This window comes from Molothrus aeneus, chromosome 28 (genome assembly GCF_037042795.1).
Source record: "Molothrus aeneus isolate 106 chromosome 28, BPBGC_Maene_1.0, whole genome shotgun sequence".
In the NCBI taxonomy this organism is placed as follows: domain Eukaryota; kingdom Metazoa; phylum Chordata; class Aves; order Passeriformes; family Icteridae; genus Molothrus; species Molothrus aeneus.
Window position 1 is genome coordinate 4,628,183 of NC_089673.1, and position 18,625 is coordinate 4,646,807.

An 18,625-nucleotide genomic window follows, 5' to 3' on the forward strand; every position below is an offset into this window, starting at 1 on the left:
CGCCATTCGCCGCCGCGCCGCTCCGCCGGCGGGGCTGGAGGAGGCGCTTTGTTCCTCCCCGGGCTCCCGCTGCCGCCGCCGCCACCGCCGCGCTCCGGGCTCGGTAAGGCGCTCCGCCGCCGCTCCGACGGGAACGGGGAGGGGGTCGCGCCCACCGGAGCGATTTTTTTTTTTTTTAAGAGAGAGAGATAGATAGATAAATATAAAAGAGAGAATATTTTTTTTTTTTTTTTAGAAAGGCTGGTTTCGCGCAGGCCCCGCGGGCAGGAAGCCGCCGCCGCCACCGCCGGGGCTCGCCCGCCTCGCCCGCCCGCGGGGGGCACCGCGCTGGGGCTCGGGGCGGGGGGCAGCGCCCGGCTCGGCGGCCCCGGTGTGCCCCCCCCTTCTCTCCCTCCTTTTTCCCTTCCCTTCCCTCTCCTCCTCCTCGCTCCCTCCCTCCTTCCCGCTCGCCTTCCCTCCCTCCTCCCCGGTGCCGCAGCTGGATTTCGGGGGCAGGCTTCCAGCGCTGCCCGCTTGTTTTTCCCGAGCCCGGGTGAGTCCCGCGCCGCGGCGGGAGCTGGGCGCCGCGCTCCGCCGGTGCGTGCCGGGGCTCGGCCGACCCCCCCCGCGCTTCATCTCCCCTTATCCTCGCTCTATCCCCTCTTTATCCCTTTTTTCTCCTTATTTTCTTTTTATCTATATTTTTTTCCTCCCCCCCCCTTTTTTTTTTTTTTTTCCGCCTTTCACCCCTCTTCCCTTCCTTTCTTCCCTCCGGACCGGGAGCGGGGCTCCAGCCCCCCGCTGGGTGGCTGGGTGTTTGCGGGCTCGAGGAGGGGTCGCGGAGAGAAAAGAGGGGGGTAAGAAAGGGAGGAAAGGAAAGGAAAAACGAGGGAAGGAAAAGCGAGGAGGGGGCGGCGGTGGGGAAAAAGAGAGGGGGGGAGGATCGGGTAGGAGCCGCTCCCCGGGGGTCGGTGCGGGGAGGTCGCGCTGCCCTCGCCCGGCTCGCTGCAGCTGCCCGGCCGCCCCCAGCCGGGCATCCCCGCCCCCCCTTCCCCCTCCTCCTCCTCCTCCTCCTTCTTCTCCTTCTCCTTCTTCTTCTTCCCCCAGCGGCTCCGGCGGCGGGGTTGGGGCTGCGGCGGCTCGGTTAGAGCTCCCCCCCACACCCCCCCCCCCTCCAACCTCCTCCCTCCTTCTTCCACCACCACCTCCTCCTCCTCCTCCTCCCCCTTAGCAGCCCGGAGAGGTGGGTTTGTCTCGGCTTTATAACCGCGGGTGGAGGGGAAGGAGCGGCGGGCGGAGGCGGGCGCAGCCCGGCCATTGTGTGCCGCGGCGGAGAGCGGCCGGTAACGATGGGGGGATGCGGGGGGGGATGCGGTGAGGGGGGGGGGGATGAAGCAGCGCATCGCATCGCTCCGGGGGGCCGGGGGTGCGGAGAGGGGCCAGGGGAACGCTCCGCGTTCCCCCGGCCCCTCTCCGTACCCCCGGCCCCCCGAACTCGCCTTCCATTGTCTGCCCGGGTGTTGTTGGAGGGAAAGAAAAAAAAAAAAGGGGGGGGGGCGCTCAGCTCGCTGGCGCCCGGGTGGGAACCGGGGGCGGGGGAGGCGCCGCCGGGGCCGCCCGCGCTCGGTCCCACCCGGTTCCTGCTGCCTGCTGGAGGAGGAGACTGGAGCTGGCCGGCGGCGCAGGGCATGTGCGGGCTCCCCGCCTCCGCCCGCCGGCCCGGCCCCTTCCTCCCCCGCCTCCTCCTCCTCCCCCCCTCCGGGCGCGGGATCCGGTTCCCCCCCCCCGGCTCCCCCGCGGGGGGATCCCGCACCCCCTCCCCGCGCGCCCCCCGGGGATCCCGGTGCGCGCGCACCGCCCCGCCCCGCCATGATCCCACGGATCCCTCCCCCTGTCGCGATCCCGCCTTTCGCGACACCCCCACGCGTCCCCCCCCCGTCCCCCCCCCGGTTGCGATCCCCCGCTCCCACCGCGGGGCGATCCCCGCGTTCACACCGCCCGGGGGCCGGGCTTGATCCCACCCCGCGGCGATCCCTCGGCCGGCCCCGGGGGTGGTCCTAGGTCCGCCCCCCGCGGGGGTTGATCCAAGCCTGGAGCGGTTCCCCCCCAATCCCTTCAGGGTTCATCCCGCCCCGGGCGATCCTCGCTCCCACGCTGGAGGGGTCTGAGCGCCCCTCACCCGCCCCCAGGTGATCCCGCAGCCCCCCAGGACGGATCTCCCTCAGGTGGTCCCACATTCGGCCCCGCCGGGGCTGGCCCGGCCCCCGGGCCTGGCGGGGCCTGCACCCCGCGGTGCTCCCGCATTCCCCTCCCGCAGCTCATCTCCCCCGGGGCCATCCCGGATGCTGCCGGGCTTTCTGCACCCCTGGGCCGTCCCCGGGTGCTCCTCCCTCAGGCCCAGGGCCCGGCTCTGCCCGAAGCCCCTGGACCCCCTCCCCAGGGCCCCCCCAAGCCTGGATTGCCCCGGGATCCCCCAGGCCCAGCCCCTCCCCAGGCCTGGGCCTGCTCTGCCCCCCAGGCCTGCGGCCTGGCCCTCAGGGGATCCCCCTGAGGCCTCCTGCCCGCTCTGCCCTCCAGGGGCTCCCCCAGTGGAATCCCCCGTGGGGATCCCCCCAGGCTACTGTCCTGCCAACCCCCCCACCAAGTTTTGGGGTCTCCCTCCCTAGGTTATCCTTCCCCATGGAGACATAAGATTCTTCCTCATGGGGTCTGAGGGCATCCTTCCCCTGGAGCCCCCCCCCTGTTGAAATACTTTCCTCCAGCTTGTTCTCCTCCCCTGGAGACCCCTGAATCCCCCTGAGGTCCCCAAATGCCTCCCCAGCTCCCTTGGATATGGGGGACCTCTCTCTTCTCCAAGCATGTCCCCACCTCTGGGGAGGATTTTGCTGGATCTGTGGTGGGCCTTCCTTTGAAACCCCCATTTTGCAGTGGGGGGAGCGAACCCCCTTACAGGAGATCCCTTGGAGCCCTCTTGCCTCAGATTGTCTTAATCCCAGGTTTTTGGATCCCACCCACCCCAGGGAGCCACCTTGAACCTGTCTCCTCTGGGATTTATTGGGATCCCTCTCAGATCCTACCCTCCACCCTGGGGACAAACTCCTGGACCCTTCTCCCCTGCCCACACACCCCTTTTCTCCACTCCTGACCAACGTGGGGGTCACATCACCACGAAGGATCCCCCATGCTGGAGCTCTCCCCAGACCTCACAGGGATGGGTGGGAGGGGATATGCCTGCACTCATTCACTGGGAATGGAGAGGATGGGTGGATCACGTTTCCCCCACTCCCTGTTAGGAGCTGGGGGCCCCCCATCATGGTGGGGATGCCTAGCAGGGTTCTCCTTTTCCTTGCAGAGCCGTGCCGGAGTGATTTCGGGAAGAGGGTGAGGAGGGAGCCGGCGGGACCGTGCTGGGCACAGGCAGGTGGAGGATGAACGGCGAAGCTGAGTGCCCTGCAGACCTGGAAATGACAGCTCCCAAAAACCAAGGTGAGCCCCCAGCAGCCCCCCCCCAGCACGTGCTCCCAGAGGAATGCTGCTGCCACACTTAAAAATAATAATAAATAAACCTCAGAGCGCCCCTTTTCTCAGAGGGATGGCAGAGGAGGAGGGATGGAGAGGGAGGAGGGATGGAGGATCCGTGATCCTGGCTGCCAGCGGGTTGAGGTGGGGGTGAATCTGCCTCTCCGAGTTCTGATCCCCCACGGGGAACACACACACAAACACGTGGACGAGCACAGGGATTCATGCTCCAGTGCACCAGCAGCCCCTTGGCACTGGGATGCTCTTGGGGGGGATTGGGAAGGGGGGGCTGGCACAGAGGTGCTGCCCTCCCTGCTCACATCTGGGCTGCATTAAAAGCCGAGCCGTTACCTTGGGCCTCCAGCTTCCAGACCCCAGCATGACATCAGAGCTTCAGCTTTTATTGGAGAAGGAGCAGGAAAACAAGGGAAACAAGAGAGATGTTTGTTTAGGGCAGCTCGCAGGGCTCTGCCACTCCACCCCTTAAAAACCCCCTGGGTCCCCCAAACCTGTGGAGCCTTGTCCAGCCCCTCACACCTGCCGGGTCCCCCCGTTTTCCTCCTTCCCTGCTGCAGTCGGGGTTGTTGCCTCGAGCGAACCCGGGCGAGCACGTGTCCTTCTCCGGGACTTGAGATGGATTTAATTACACCGGGGCAGCTTTCCTAATATAGACCCGGCCCGGCCGGTGCCAGGAGAGCCGGGATAAATCGGTCCCAGGGCACAGACAGCCCCATTCATCCTGGTGGGTGAGCGCCGCCATTCCAGCGTTCCTCAGCATGCCCCAGCTTGAGGGGTGGGGAACAGAGGGATGGAGGGCTGAGTGTGGGGGTCCCTGTTGTCCCCACCCTGCTGCCAGCAGGGATTTTTGGGATGTTTCCACTGGTTTTTAATGTTTTCCTTTGGGATGTGGTTATTCCGGCTGTGTGCCAGCGGGGGCTTCACACAGGGCCAAAGGTCTCCAGGTGTTTCTGTATTCAAGGGGGAAACTGAGGCACTGGGCTTGATGGGGGCAGGTTTGGAGGGGTGTCTCATCCTCTACTCCATCCCCTCTGGATTTCTGTGGCTGTGCTGCTTTTGGTAATTCCTCCTGATTTCTGCAAGTAATGTTGGCACCAGCTTCCCAGCCCTGTTCTGCCTCATTGGTCCTTGCCTGGGAGGCTTGGAAAGTGGACGGGAAAAACAGGAAGACAGAATTTGGGGCTGTGTTCTCCCTCCCCCAGCTCTGATCTCCCCAGCTCTTTAGGGAATGGGAGTTTCCCATCTCTTTTGCCTCCTCGTGGTGTTTTGGGATGAAGCCATGAGCATGGGGACACACCCCAAGCCACCAGGCCCTCGCTTTCCAGGGGAGCTCTTTCTGTCTTCTCCCTCCTTATTAATTCCTAATGAGGTCACTCGAGGGACCAGCTGGATCCCAGACTGTTCCTGCCTTGACCCTGAACCAGGCAGGTCCAGGAAGGGAAATGGGATGAGGGGGGGGTCATGTCCTGGCTATGCTCCCTTCACCAGGTACCATGTGTCCTTTAACATCCCTTGTTTGGATTTGGGAATCCAGGGGAATTGTCCTTCCCCAGACCCCTGCAAGGGCAGGAGGTGGAGGTGGTTTTCCTCATGTTGAGTCTTGAGTGGAAGGAGAGCTGCCGCTGGAGAAATCTGTGCAGCTGGATATTTCTGGGAGCTTGGTTTCATTCCTGGAGGTGGAGGGAGAGATGCTCCACTCAGATCCATGACGAGCCACCCTGTCCCCATCTCTGGGGGGCTCCATGTCCCTTAGGCAGCCCCAAACACCTCAGGCTTCACCTGGCAGAGGTGTGAGGGGGAATGCCGGGCTGAGCCAGTCCTGTGCTGCGGGAATCCCGGGTGCCCATCCCGGGCTGAGGCAGCCAGGGCTGCGTGGGCGGGTGGCTCCGGGCTCTGCTCCTCCTCCAGCCCATCCCCAGGGAATTTTCCTTCCGCTCCCAGGCCCCGCTGCATTCCCCAGGGCCACCCATGTTTGCAGAGCACCCTGGGCTGTGCTGCCCTGCTGGCGTGGAAGCAGGGAGGAATTCCCCTGGCAAGGAAGCAGCCCCAAGGTTGGGGCAGGATGAGGCGTTCAGGGCTGGGATATCCTGCCTGCTGCCTGTCCCAGCACGGTGCTGCTGCCTGTCCTGGCCTCCAGGCTGCTCCAGGCTCTCTGGCTTTGCCACGTGCCCATCCCACCATTGCAGTAGCACGTTCCTATGGGAGCTGGGGATGCTCCTCCCAGCAGTTTGGGGGATGTTGGGGTGACATGAACATCATCCTGCACTGTCAGGGACCCTTCTGTGAGACAGGGGGGCTGTGCTGAGCTCTGCCCCCCGTCACTTTGTGATCTGGGAGCTTTGACCTTGGCAGAGGTCACGGTGGAGCTGGGCCCAGGTGATCACAAAGCTCTCTGAGGTGCAGGAAAAGCAACGCTGAGGTTTTCCAGTTGCTCTGGACACATCCACTTAGAAAGTGGGTTTCCCTGCTTCCTGCTTGGCTGGAGAGCTCATTGCTCCCATGTCAGGGGTATGTAATAGCCCTCTGCTCCCATGCAGCAGAGCCATCCCTTATCTGATGGTTTTCAGGGATGAGCGAGTCTCTCTGGTTTGCACCGAGTGGAATTTCTAGCTTTGCCCAGATTGTTTTGGCCCGTAGAGAGTTGCTCGAGGGTGATGGAAACAGCCACGTCCCTTTGATCTTTAATCTCGAGAGGAGATTACGTGTCCTGGCGTGCGGTCCGGAGCGGCACGCTGGGAGCTGTAGTCCCGGTGTCCTGCTGGGAAGAGAAGGGAAAAGGCAAGGGAAAAGGCAAGGGAAAAGGCTTCCTGCCCCTGGCTGATCGTGTTTCTCACTGCTCAGACCGCTGGTCACAGGAGGACATGCTGACCCTCCTGGAGTGCATGAAGAATAACCTGCCCTCCAACGACGGGAGCAAGTTCAAAACCACCGAGTCCCACCTGGATTGGGAAAAAGTGGCTTTCAAGGACTTCTCAGGGGAGATGTGCAAGATGAAGTGGATGGAGATCTCTAATGAGGTAATTGACACCTCATGGGGCTTCCTGGGGGTGTTGTGGCAGGGTCTGAGTGTCCTACTGACATTCCTGGGGCTGTTGGTATTGTCCAAGCTGAGTGCCCAGAACCCTCAGCCATTGGTGCCGCCACCATCCCTCTGCTGTCAGAGCTGTGACCCCCTCAGAGGGGCTGGGATCAGTCATTTTTGGGGTGGCATTACAAAATCCAGTGGCCTTTCTGCTATGCTGGAGATCTGCCCTGCCCCCTATTCAAGTCTTTGTGTCTTCATTTCCTGCACAGGTGAGGAAATTCCGGACCCTCACAGAGCTCATTATGGACGCTGAAGAGCATGTGAAGAATCCTTACAAAGGCAAAAAGCTCAAGGTATTTGGCAGGAATTAGGCTCAGTCCCTAGAGGGTGACCCCACACTTCCCCAGGATGTGGTCCTGTTGTCCCTGTGTCACCTCAGATCCACGTGGCTCCACTGTGGGAGCCCCTGCAGGCACCTCAGTGCCCCTAATCCTGGTGTCCGGCTGCCCAAGGCTCCGGAGGCTGTGGCTCTGGGCCTGGGCCAACTCCCGGGTACATTTAATATTGCTGGCTGTACTGCTGGCAGCCTGCATCCAAGTTTAGCTCCAGAGGGGCTGGGAGCTGCTGTCCTATTCCTGGCCTGCCGGGTGCTTTCAGCTGGGTGGCCCTGGGGCAGCCAGTGGTCCACCCCTGGGAGCTGGGTCCCATCCCATTCTCCTGCCCCAGTGTCAACTCTTGTTCTGTGCTGGCAGCTCTGGATGGCTGGAAGCTGCTCCCAAAGTTCCCAGCCATGGGATGCTGTAGTTTCTTGGGGAGCCCTCGTTCCCAGCAGTTTCCCCCTCCTTGCCTGCTGTGCCTGGGTCACCAGCAGGGCTGGATGGAGGCAGCCCCCAGGTCTGGGGATCCATGGGTTAGGCTGTGTCCCAGTGGTGCTGCCAGCTCCATGCTCAGTGTCCTCCACTCTGCTGTCTCCCCAGAAACACCCCGACTTCCCCAAGAAGCCCCTGACTCCCTATTTCCGCTTCTTCATGGAGAAGCGAGCCAAATACGCCAAGCTTCACCCCGAAATGAGCAACCTGGATCTCACCAAGATCCTGTCCAAAAAATACAAGGAGCTTCCCGAGAAGAAAAAGGTATGGGAGAGGTGAGGGAGGGGTCAGCAAGCCCCTTCCCACCATGGGCCTCTGTAAGCTGGGCTCTGCTCAGCTCTTCCAGTAAAACCAGCAGAGCTCAAGCTCTGCCTGGCGAGGGCTTAATGCAGCTCTCGACAGGAGAAGCCAGGTGTTCCTTTAGTCCTGTCAGACCTGTAAGACTTCCTTGGCTTTTCCTGTCCTGGTTCCCAGGATCCCTGGGGTGGAGGCCGGTTGGGTCTGTCCGTTGGTCTGTCTCTTCCTGACGGACCTGGATGGTGGCTTTGCCACTGGGTGGATCTGTGTTTAAAGGGGCCAAGGCACACGCCCCAATGTGCCACCCTGTCCGGGTGAGGGACACAGGGATGGGCTCTGGGAGAGGCTGGGAGCAGAGATCTGCCCACCTAGAGATGCCAGAGCCTGAGCAGGGCTTTGAGGGGTGCCCAGCTTTAACTCTGGGGTGTCCAGGAAAAATCCAAGGCACAAGGTCCTGCTGTGCCCTTTCCCAGGGCTGCTGGGATACACAGAGAGGGAAGAGGTCCAGTTGCTGAGTCTCAGGCAGGCTGGAAACCCTCTGCAGGACCATTCCATGGGCTGGGGAGCCCTTGAGTCCCTCTTGGGCTAGCCAGGTGGATAGGGATGTGTCTTCCTGCCTGTTCCCTGGTGCTGACGTCCCTCTCCACCTCTGTGGTGGCTTTGTGTCCCCAGATGAAATACATCCAGGACTTCCAGCGAGAGAAGCAGGAGTTTGAGAGGAACTTGGCGAGGTTCAGGTGAGCAGGCAGCCTCACCCCCCCCTATATTTCCCCAGGCTCCTCCAGGCAGATCCACATTGCCCTCCTGTGCATAGCTCACAGAGGAAGCCCTGATGGGCTTTTGGTTTGAAGAGAAGGGGGAATTCAGAAAAAGAGAGCAAGGAAAAGGTGTCTGAGAGCAACCCTCTGGCTGGGAGACTGGATGAGGGGGAGAGCAGAGGACCAGCCATGCTCTGGGGGTCAGGGTCTGTGAGGTGGGGACAGGAGCCCTGCCACCAGCACTGATAAAAGCTGAAGTGCCCCCCCAGTCACTCCAGACCTTCCTCTTGGACATGATTGCTGTGATCCAGGTGGATCCTGGCACCCCCAATGACCTGCTGCTGCTTCAGGGTTGCAGCTGAGCTGTAGCCAATGCTCCCCAAGGAGGAACAAACTTAAATCTGTCCTAAAACCCTCCTGCTCTTTTTGGGGACCCCCCCAGCACCTGAGCCCATGGAGGCTCTGCCCTGCAGTGAGGTTTAGGGATGCTCTCCTTGCCACTGCCACCTCCCTGACGCTCTCCCTTCCCCACCTGCCATCCTGCTGAAGGGAAGACCACCCGGACCTCATCCAGAACGCCAAGAAATCCGACGTCCCCGAGAAGCCCAAGACCCCCCAGCAGCTGTGGTACAACCACGAGAAGAAGATCTACTTGAAAGTGCGTCCAGATGTGAGTACGGTGGGTGGGAGTGAGTGCGAGTGTGAGTGCTGGGGGGTCCTGGACCCCGCTGCTGGGGGCAGGAGGGGGAAGGGAGAGAAGCATTTCAGGGGGTCGGGATGGAGGACACCGCTAGCAGCTCCCGGAGCCTGGACCCAGGTAAGGAGGGGCTCTGCACACCTGGAAGAGGCTCAGGGATCCAGCCCCCACTTTTTGCCAGGAAGGGGTGACCACAGCCTGAGTCAGGGCAGGAAAAGGAAAGGATTCCAGCACAGACATCCACCTCTGGCCATGCCCCCCACTCCCACACACCCCCACGGCTCCCAGCCACCCCATGCTGGCTGCTGTCAGGCCCCAGCAGGCCACGCCATTTTTTTTGCCATTTTTTCATATTTTTTCATCCCTCTTTTTTTTTTGGATTTTACCCCTCTGCCCTCACCTCTGGCTTTGGGTTTTCAGGCCACCACGAAGGAGGTGAAAGAGTCGCTGGGCAAGCAGTGGTCTCAACTCTCGGATAAAAAGAGGCTGAAATGGATTCATAAGGCCCTGGAACAGCGGAAGGAGTACGAGGTAGGGAGCAGCCTCACCCGGTCCCCTCCACACTGGTCCCAACATTCACTCCGAGCCTCTCTGCATCCCAGCCCTGCGGGGCCTCTCCCGATAGGCAGCGTGGGGATCAGGCAGGTCCTGGCAGGTCCCTAGTGAGTGTGAGCCCTGTCTCTCCAGCTGTGTGCGGGGCAGGCAGCAGCAGCATCCCAGGGCACAGGATTAGGGCAATGGTTGGCTTCTCTCTCCTCCTCCTCCGGGCCCGGCAGGCGGGGGTGGCAGCCCCTCTGACCGCTCTCCGTTCCCACAGGAGATCATGCGCGATTACATCCAGAAGCACCCGGAGCTGAACATCAGCGAGGAGGGAATCACCCGCTCCACCCTCACCAAGGCCGAGAGGCAGCTCAAGGACAAGTTCGACGGACGACCCACGAAGCCTCCCCCGTGAGTCCTGTCCCTCCTGGAGCCACGGCCTGCGGGGATGCTGGTTCTTGCCAGAGAGGAAACTGGACTCTGCTGGGCTTGGGGAGCCCAGATAACTTCTGGGGTCACAGACACAGAGGGGTTACATGGGGTTTATAGGACACATTTTTCATGGTCAAGCCTGGGAACAGGCTGCCCAGGGCAGTGGTGGAGTGACCATCCCTGGAAGGGTTCAAAAACTGAGGATGTGGCAGTTGAGGACATGGTTTAGTGGTGGGCTTGGCAGTGTTAGTTCATGGTTGGACTAATGACCTTAGAGGGCTTTTCCAGACTTAAAGATGACCCCTTTAAGCCAGTCCTTAAATATACATCAAATACACATTTTGGGGAGCATCTGTGTGAGGTTTACAGGCTTTTAGGGGGTGATCCAGCACCCAGCTGCCCTAAAACACAGGCACTTCACTTCCTTGCCTGGTGCAACCTAGCTGGGGGGTTTGGGGGAGGCTTTTTGCACCGAGGCAGCTGCACAGGGGCAAGTTTTCCCTAACGCTGGGTCCCTCTGTGGGTTTTTCAGGAATAGCTACTCCCTGTACTGTGCAGAGCTGATGGCCAACATGAAAGACGTGCCCAGCACGGAGCGGATGGTGCTGTGCAGCCAGCAGTGGAAGCTGCTCTCACAGAAGGAAAAGGACGCCTACCACAAAAAGTGTGACCAGGTGAGTGGCTGAGGATGGACAGTTAGGGCAAGAGGCAGGTGGGCACCAGTGCAGAGTCTGGGCTACAAATATCCCTGGAAACAAAGCCCTCACCTTTCCTCAGTCCCTGTGCTGGTCTGCATCACCAGTTCTCCTTGAGGTCCTTGGTCACCTCCCTGGATCCTGTCTCCTGTGTGGGACAAACAGATGCTCCAGGTGGAGGGTGCTGTTGCCAAGGGATTGGGGCTGGGTCAGGGGCTGCAAGGGGCAGGGATGGAGTGAGGGATCTCTGTGTAACCACACGTGTCCATCTCCTTCCAGAAAAAGAAAGATTACGAGATCGAGCTGCTCCGCTTCCTGGAGGTGAGTGATGAGGGGGTGCTCAGCCATCAGGTGCTGGAGATCCCAAATCTGAGAATGGGGAACTCTGCCCAGGAATTGGGATGACTTAAATGGGGAGCTGCCCTCTCTGCTCCCCCAGAACATGTCTGGGCCCAGCTGTGGGTGCTGTGCAGGTGGTCGCACATAGCCTTGTCCTTCTGTCTGTCCTAATGCCTGACCCAGTCGGGCACTGGGAGGTGAGAGTGGGCCCCCAGCTGAGATGAGCAGTGGACTGGAGCTGGAGGGGAGGCTGTTCAGTGGCTGTGGCTGTGCAGCCTCTCACTTCCTTCCCTCGTGGGCGGGGGAGCCGCACCGAGGCCACCCCAGCGCCGTCCCCGTCCCTGGGCGGATGTGACGCGGCCCCGGCTGCGGCTGCAGGGCCACAGGGTGGAAAACCCAGGGGTGTGCCCAGACCCAGGCACCTGCTCACCTGCTTTCACTGAGAAATGGCTGAGCTGGGGGAGAGGGACTGCCCAGATAGGGGGTGACAGCATGGGAACCCCGGTCTGTACATGTGCAATTCCAGATGCTGGTTCTGAGTGGGACAGGATGTGGATCAGGACACCCAAGTACATTAATTCCCCTTCCCCAGAGTCCCTATTCCCCCATTGCCTCAAGGCCTCATTAGCACTGGGCTGTCTAACGATGTCTCTCCTCTTGTGCCACCCAGAGCCTGCCTGAGGAGGAGCAGCAGCGGGTGCTGGGCGAGGAGAAGATGCTGGGCAGCAACCGGAAAGGGGCAACGAGTCCTGCATCCAAAAAATCCTCACCAGAGACCGGCAAGGTGGGAGCAGCCCCGGGAGGGACATGGCGGCAGCACCTGCCAGAGCCTTGGGGTGGGGTTGTGCATCTCAAGGGGCTTTGGGGACTGTGGTCCCTGCATGGGCTCGCCCCCTCACAGCCCCGTGTGCCCCCTCAGGCCAGCTCAGAGAAGCCCAAGAGGCCCATCTCAGCCATGTTCATCTTCTCGGAGGAGAAGCGGAAGCAGCTGCAGGAGGAGCGGCCGGAGCTGTCAGAGAGTGAGCTGACCCGGCTCCTGGCCCGCATGTGGAACGACCTCTCCGAGAAGAAGAAGGTGGGTACCATCCCTGTATTCCATCACCATCCCTGTATTCCATCTCCATCACCATCCCTGTATTCCATCTCCATCACCATCCCTGTATTCCATCTCCATCACCATCCCTGTATTCCATCTCCATCACCATCCCTGTATTCCATCTCCATCACCATCCCTGTATTCCTTCTCCATCACCATCCCTGTATTCCATCTCCATCACCATCCCTGTATTCCATCTCCATCACCATCCCTGTATTCCATCTCCTTCACCATCCCTGTATTCCATCTCCATCACCATCCCTGTATTCCTCCTCCATCACCATCCCTGTATTCCATCTCCATCACCATCCCTGTATTCCATCTCCATCACCATCCCTGTATTCCTTCTCCATCACCATCCCTGTATTCCATCTCCATCACCATCCCTGTATTCCATCTCCTTCACCATCCCTGTATTCCTTCTCCATCACCATCCCTGTATTCCATCTCCTTCACCATCCCTGTATTCCATCTCCTTCACCATCCCTGTATTCCTTCTCCATCACCATCCCTGTATTCCATCTCCTTCACCATCCCTGTATTCCATCTCCTTCACCATCCCTGTATTCCTTCTCCATCACCATACCTGTATTCCTCCTCCATCACCATACCTGTATTCCTTCTCCATCACCATACCTGTATTCCATCTCCATCTCCATCACCATCCCTGTATTCCATCACCATCCCTGTATTCCATCTCCTTCACCATCCCTGTATTCCTCTTCCATCTCCATCTCCATCTCCACTGCTCCTGTGGGCATCTTGGGCAGTGCAGGGGGTGCTCCTGTCCTTGTCTTGCACCAAGGGGCACAAGCATCCCCTGGAGCATCTCAGTGACCTGTCAGACAGGTGCCAATGTTGGCACTGGCTGTGCCTCCCCCTCTCATCACCTGAGGGGTCAAAACCCACCAGATAAAGAAACCTCAGAGGGCCCTTGAGCCTCAGTTTTAAGGCTTGGGTGGTTTTCCTGATAGTCCCGAGATGGGGTTGAGGGCTGTCAGTGGGGACAGTGCTGGGGGAGCTCCATGTCCCCCTGGTGCTGGGGGCTGTGCCCCTGCCGTGCCCCCTCACCCTGTGCCCCCTGCCCAGGCCAAGTACAAGGCGCGGGAGGCAGCGATGAAGGCGCAGTCAGAGAAGAAGCACGGCTCGGATAAGGAGGAGCGTGGGAAGCTGCCTGAGTCTCCCAAAACTGCTGAGGAGATCTGGCAACAGAGTGTCATCGGGGACTACCTGGCTCGTTTCAAGGTGAGGAGTGGGCTGGGAAAGGGGCTGGAGGTGGGATCATCACTCCCACCAGCAAGAATTCCCAGGAATTTCTCTCTGACTCTCACACCTGGATTTGGGCTGGGAGCTGTGGGGAGGATGGGGGTCCCAGGGGGAGTAGTGCCCCAGCAGCAGCACCCCAATGTCCCAGGGTGTTTGGGTGCACCTGATGCATCGTGGTGGTTGTGCCCCACAGAACGACCGGGGCAAAGCGCTGAAGGCCATGGAGGCCACTTGGAACAACATGGAGAAGAAAGAGAAGCTGATGTGGATCAAGAAGGCAGCGGAGGATCAGAAGCGATACGAGGTGGGTCTCTGCCCCATCCTGCCCCTCACCATGTCCCTTAGCCAGCACTGCCCCTCTCCCTGACCCTCTCTCTCTCTCCTGTGGCTCAGAGGGAGCTGAGCGAGATGCGGGCCCCTCCGTGCTCCACCAACTCCACCAAGAAAATGAAATTCCAGGGAGAGCCGAAGAAGCCCCCAATGTGAGTACCTAGGTGTGAAAAACTGGGTCTGGCTGTGCCGGAGGGAAGGGCCTGGAACGAGAGGAGGGAGGGTGGGTTGGACCCTGGTGTGGCTGGACGGGGTTTTTGGGCACCTGGGTTGTCTGTGCCCCCTGTCCCAGCCCGGTCCCTGCGCTCTCCCGTGCAGGAACGGTTACCAGAAGTTCTCCCAGGAGCTCCTGTCCAACGGGGAGCTGAACCACCTCCCGCTGAAGGAGCGCATGGTGGAGATCGGCAGCCGCTGGCAGCGCATCTCCCAGGGCCAGAAGGACCACTACAAAAAACTGGCAGAGGAGCAGCAGAAACAGTACAAGGTGCACCTCGACATCTGGCTCAAGGTGGGTGCTGGATCCTGATTCCTGGTGGGAGACTGGGATGATCCCTTGGTTTTTTGGGATGATGTTTGGCATGGTCTCTGTTCCCACCCCTCCTCCGGTAACCACCACCTCCAGACCGTTTTTTGACATTTTGTAACTTTAAAGGATAAAAGTTGCATACGTGGGGAGGCTGTGTCCTGCGCTAGAGCCCTTCCCTGCTCCATCCCCCATTCTGTTCCGTGCCCTCCCATCCCTGACTGTGTCCCTGTCCCCACAGAGCCTCTCGCCCCAGGAGCGGGCTGCCTACAAGGAACACATTTCCAACGTGAGTATCCATGTGGCACTGCTGTGCTGGGATCCCAGGAGTTTGGGATGTCTGGGGTTACTGGGGGCTTGGGACTGGGCAGGATCGGTCCTGGGGGAGGTTTGGATGTGCCACACTCCAGAGAGCTCCTCCAGTGGGGATTTGTCCCCATGGCAGCTCAGCAGTGGGATTTCCTCTGGGCTGGACCCCAGGAAGGAGCTGAACTTGAGCCCTAAAAAGCTTTGTTTTGTTCCCACAGAAACGCAAGAGCATAGGGAAGATCCGGGGTCCCAACCCCAAGATGAAGCCAACGATGCAGTCCAAGTCGGTGAGTCACAGCAGCACCATGGGGCCACCCTTCCCTCCCTGGGGAGCGTGTCAGGGGGGACCCACACCCCTTCTTTGAGGCATCCTTTGTGCTTCCAGCTGCCTGCCCTGTCCTCAAAACCAGAAACTCCCCAAATCCCTGCTCAGAACCCATCCAGGTCGGGTTTTGACCCTGGCACCTGCTCAGGGACCCTTTTTCAGTGTAAATGGGGAAAGGCTCCCAGCAAGGTGTGGGGTAGGGAATCACCTGATCTGCTCAATGGCTGCAGGAACCCAAAGGGGCTTTGTCAGCGATGGGGTGGGAGCTGCACCCCTGGGTGTGGAGGTCTGGAAACTCACCAAGCCCCTTCTGTCCCGCAGGAGTCAGAGGACGATGACGAGGAGGAAGAGGAGGAGGAGGATGACGATGAAGATGAGGACGACGATGATGACAACGGTGACTCGTCAGAGGAAGGAGGCGACTCCTCGGAGTCCAGCAGCGAGGAGGAGAGCGAGGACGGGGACGAGGTGAGGCTGTGGCACGGGGAGGGCACAGGGCCCCCCTCACCCTCCCCCTGGGCTGGGGGGCTCAGATAGATCCATGGCAGAGGAACCCCCCCGGGAAGCAGGGGGACGTGGGGAGAAGAAGGGGAGCAGGATCCCCCCGGAGTTCCCGGGGAGGGCACCAGGAGCAGCCGCGGGGCGCAGTCAGGAGCAGCCTCGGGACCCAGAGGTGCGGGGGGGTGTGCAGAGCCCCCAGTGAGCAGAGAAAAATCTCCTGTCTTTTTCCTGGTGGAGATACTGAGTCTGGTCTCGGCTCCGTTTGCGCCAGTGTGAATGCCGAGTAAGTCACCAGAGTCAAAGCTTTACACCGGTGCAACTGAAATCAGACTATGCTGGATGGCGCTGGGGGCAGAAACCGTGTCCGTGCCTTGTGCTCGCCACCGGACAGGTGAGGTGTTTCCACCCCCTCGCTGGTCTCAGCTCACGCCTCTTCCTTCCCTGGCTTTAGAGGGGGGAAACTGAGGCCCGAGGCGGGTGGGGCAGCCTCCCTCGGATCGTGTAGCGAGGCAGTGGCAGAGGTGAGGGCAGGACCCCGCGCGCTGCTCCGGCACGTCCCCCCGAGCTGAGCCCTCGCTAAACTCACTCCTGGCTCCTGCCCGTGTCCTTCCTCCTCCTCCTCCTCCCCCAGACCCCCGGGGGCAGCGATGGGAGGGTGGGGGTCACAGCCATGCTCTGTGGGACCCCTTTGGGGAGGGTGAGCAGGGGACAAGGAGGTGATGATGACTAACCCTGCCCTGACCTCCCCCTCCTCTCTGCCACCCCCCTCCCAGAACGACGAGGATGATGAGGATGAGGATGATGAGGATGAGGACGACAACGACTCAGAGGGCAGCAGCAGTTCCTCCTCCTCCTCGGGGGACTCCTCCGACTCCGACTCCAACTGATCGGCCAAGCTCTTTGTAACGTCGTTTGGTTTCTCGGTTTCGGTCCCAAATCCCCCTGCAGCCCCTCAAAAATCCTTCCTCCTCTTCCTCCTGCCCCCCCGTGGGACCCCCAGCGCGGGGAGCGGGGGCCGGGGGGACCCCTCCGCCGAGCTCACACCTACGGAGGGGGATCAGGGGCTGCTTCCCCCAGGCTGGGGGGCGAGGAGAGAGCCCCCCACCCCTGCCCCCTGCTTTACTCCCGAGGGGAAGCGAATTTTTTTTTTTTTGGAATTTCATTCTTTCCAGGGGGGTGTCTCTCCATCCCTACCCCCATAACCCCCTCGCTACCAGCTCTGGACTTTCTAGAAAGAGAAGAAAAACACACAGGAAAAAACAAAAAAACAAACAAAAAACAAACCAACAACACCCCCCCACACCTTTTTTTTTATTAAAAAAGCCCAGAAATGGGAAGGAAATCCCCTGGCCGCGCAGCCCCTCCGGCAGCGGGCGCGGAGCACGAGCCGAGGGGCTCAGGACTCAGCCGATGGGACAATGCCTCCTCGCAGCCCCCCCTGCCCTCTGCGCACCCCCAGCATCTTGGGGGGCTCCTCCCCACCCCCCAAAAAAACCTTGTACAGTCTGGAAGCTGCCCCGGGAGAGCTGCCCGGGAACTCCACATCCACGGCACTTGGGAGCGCCGGCCAGGGACAGGGACAGGGACAGGGACGGTGACCTGCGTGTCCCCGGGGGGGTGGGGGGTGTGGGTGTGTGTGCGAGCGTGTGAGTGTGTGGGGGGGGCACCGAGCGTGTGCGGGGGGGCACCGGGGCCGCCCCCGCCCGGGGCCGGCGGCTCAGCGTGACCAAGGGGGGGCGCGGGGTCCCCCCGCTCTGTTGTCGGTGGTTGTTGTGCCGTTGTATTTTATTTTAATTTTTTTGTTGTTGTTGTTTTTGGTTTTTTTTCCTTTTTATAAAACAAGAAAGATCCATCTTTTATTTTTCATTTCCCCCCCCCTTTCCCCTTTTTTCCTTGCCCTCCTGCCCCGCCTCCCCCTTTTCCTCTCTGTCTCTGGTGAAGCTGCTCCTCTCCCTTCCTTCCAAATCCTGGGGGTGCACCAGAGCTCCCCTTGCCCCAGTTAACCCCAGTTAATACCAGTTCATGTCATCCCCCCCGGGGCCATGCTGTAAATTTTGGTGTGGTTTGGGTTTATTTTGGGGGGCTCAATGCCCCCTCCTGGGTAGGGGATGGGGCCGCGGGGACCGGGGTGGGTGCATGGGGGGCCTGGCAGGGCCCCCCCTTTTTTTAAGCAGACACGAGCACCAGCAATCCCACGGCACCTCCCTGCAGGGTTCTGTCCCCACCCCGTGCCACCCCCCAAAAACCCACCCAGTGTCGTTGGGGACCCCACCCCAGACCCCCACTCTAACTGGGGGGGGCTCAGGATTTGTTCCTTCTGCCCCCCCCTCCCTTCCTGTCTCTGGAGAGGAGCTGGGCTGGGGGACAGGATTTGGGGAGCCCCAGAGAAGGGGTGGGGGGGCCTTGGGGGGTTTCTCTCATTTTTCTCTTCACCCAAATCTCCCAAAGCTGTGGGGGCTGCAGATTTGGGGTTCTGAGGGGTCCCCCCCCCCCCGAGCTCTGTAATGCCCCCCAGGTTTGCTGCTCTCAGCACCCCAAATCCAACCCCTGCAAAGACATTGGGGACCCCCTCAGTGCTGAGGGGAGGGTGGGGGCAGCACCCCCTTGTCCTTGCCTCATTTTGGGCTGAGAAAACACCATTTTGGGCAAACTGCCCCCAAACATGGGGGAAGGGGGTGAAGCTGGGTGCTCCCGCACGGACAATCCCCCCGAGTCCCCCCAGGACCGGGGCCCCCGAGAGAACCCAGATGATGTCCCCACCCCCCCCCAGTGTCCATCTGTCCGTCCCTCTGCTTCCCCCTCCCACTTACCCCAATCCATTTGGGATTTTCCTTTCATTTTCATCCCAATTTTTAATCGCCGCCCCTCCCAAAATCCCCTAAGGGGAACCCCCCCCATCCCTTTTTTTCTGCTGAATGTACCCAGCACTGTCGTGTTTTAGTGGATGTGTTTTTAGTACAAAAAAAAAAGACAAAAAAAAAAAAAATTAAACCCCACCTTTTTTTTCCCCCAACCTTTTTTTCTGTTAAAAAAAAAAAGGTAAAAAAAATGAAATAATAAAAAAGAAAAATTCTTACAGCGCCGACAATTTGGGAGGGGGGGGGAAA

General features: G+C 60.3%; 1 protein-coding gene across 6 annotated transcripts; it reads left to right on the plus strand.

Annotated features, from left to right (window-relative positions):
- On the plus strand, window positions 1-18,625 carry UBTF (upstream binding transcription factor). 6 transcript variants are annotated; one of them, XM_066567133.1, is made up of 21 exons: window positions 1-103; window positions 3,332-3,465; window positions 6,358-6,533; window positions 6,811-6,894; window positions 7,519-7,674; window positions 8,380-8,444; window positions 9,015-9,144; window positions 9,583-9,693; window positions 9,980-10,113; window positions 10,667-10,808; window positions 11,109-11,150; window positions 11,839-11,952; window positions 12,088-12,243; window positions 13,354-13,509; window positions 13,724-13,834; window positions 13,924-14,012; window positions 14,179-14,368; window positions 14,625-14,672; window positions 14,911-14,979; window positions 15,339-15,485; window positions 16,292-18,625. In XM_066567133.1, the coding sequence occupies exons 2-21, from the start codon at window positions 3,408-3,410 to the stop codon at window positions 16,403-16,405; spliced, it is 2,292 nt and encodes a 763-aa protein (XP_066423230.1). In that variant the 5' UTR covers window positions 1-103; window positions 3,332-3,407; the 3' UTR covers window positions 16,406-18,625. The 6 variants fall into 6 exon arrangements, with proteins under 6 accessions (XP_066423230.1, XP_066423233.1, XP_066423234.1 ...); XM_066567136.1 differs by having other exon boundaries at window positions 9,015-9,135; XM_066567134.1 differs by lacking the exon at window positions 1-103 and adding an exon at window positions 409-532.

Excerpts from the sequence above, each read along its gene's own strand:
- UBTF (XM_066567133.1), top strand. The coding sequence starts at position 3,408 with ATGAACGGCGAAGCTGAGTGCCCTGCAGACCTGGAAATGACAGCTCCC. Across the intron at positions 7,675-8,379 it reads AGCTTCCCGAGAAGAAAAAG|ATGAAATACATCCAGGACTT; the intron begins GTATGGGAGAGG and ends TTGTGTCCCCAG. Across the intron at positions 15,486-16,291 it reads AGAGCGAGGACGGGGACGAG|AACGACGAGGATGATGAGGA; the intron begins GTGAGGCTGTGG and ends CCCCCCTCCCAG.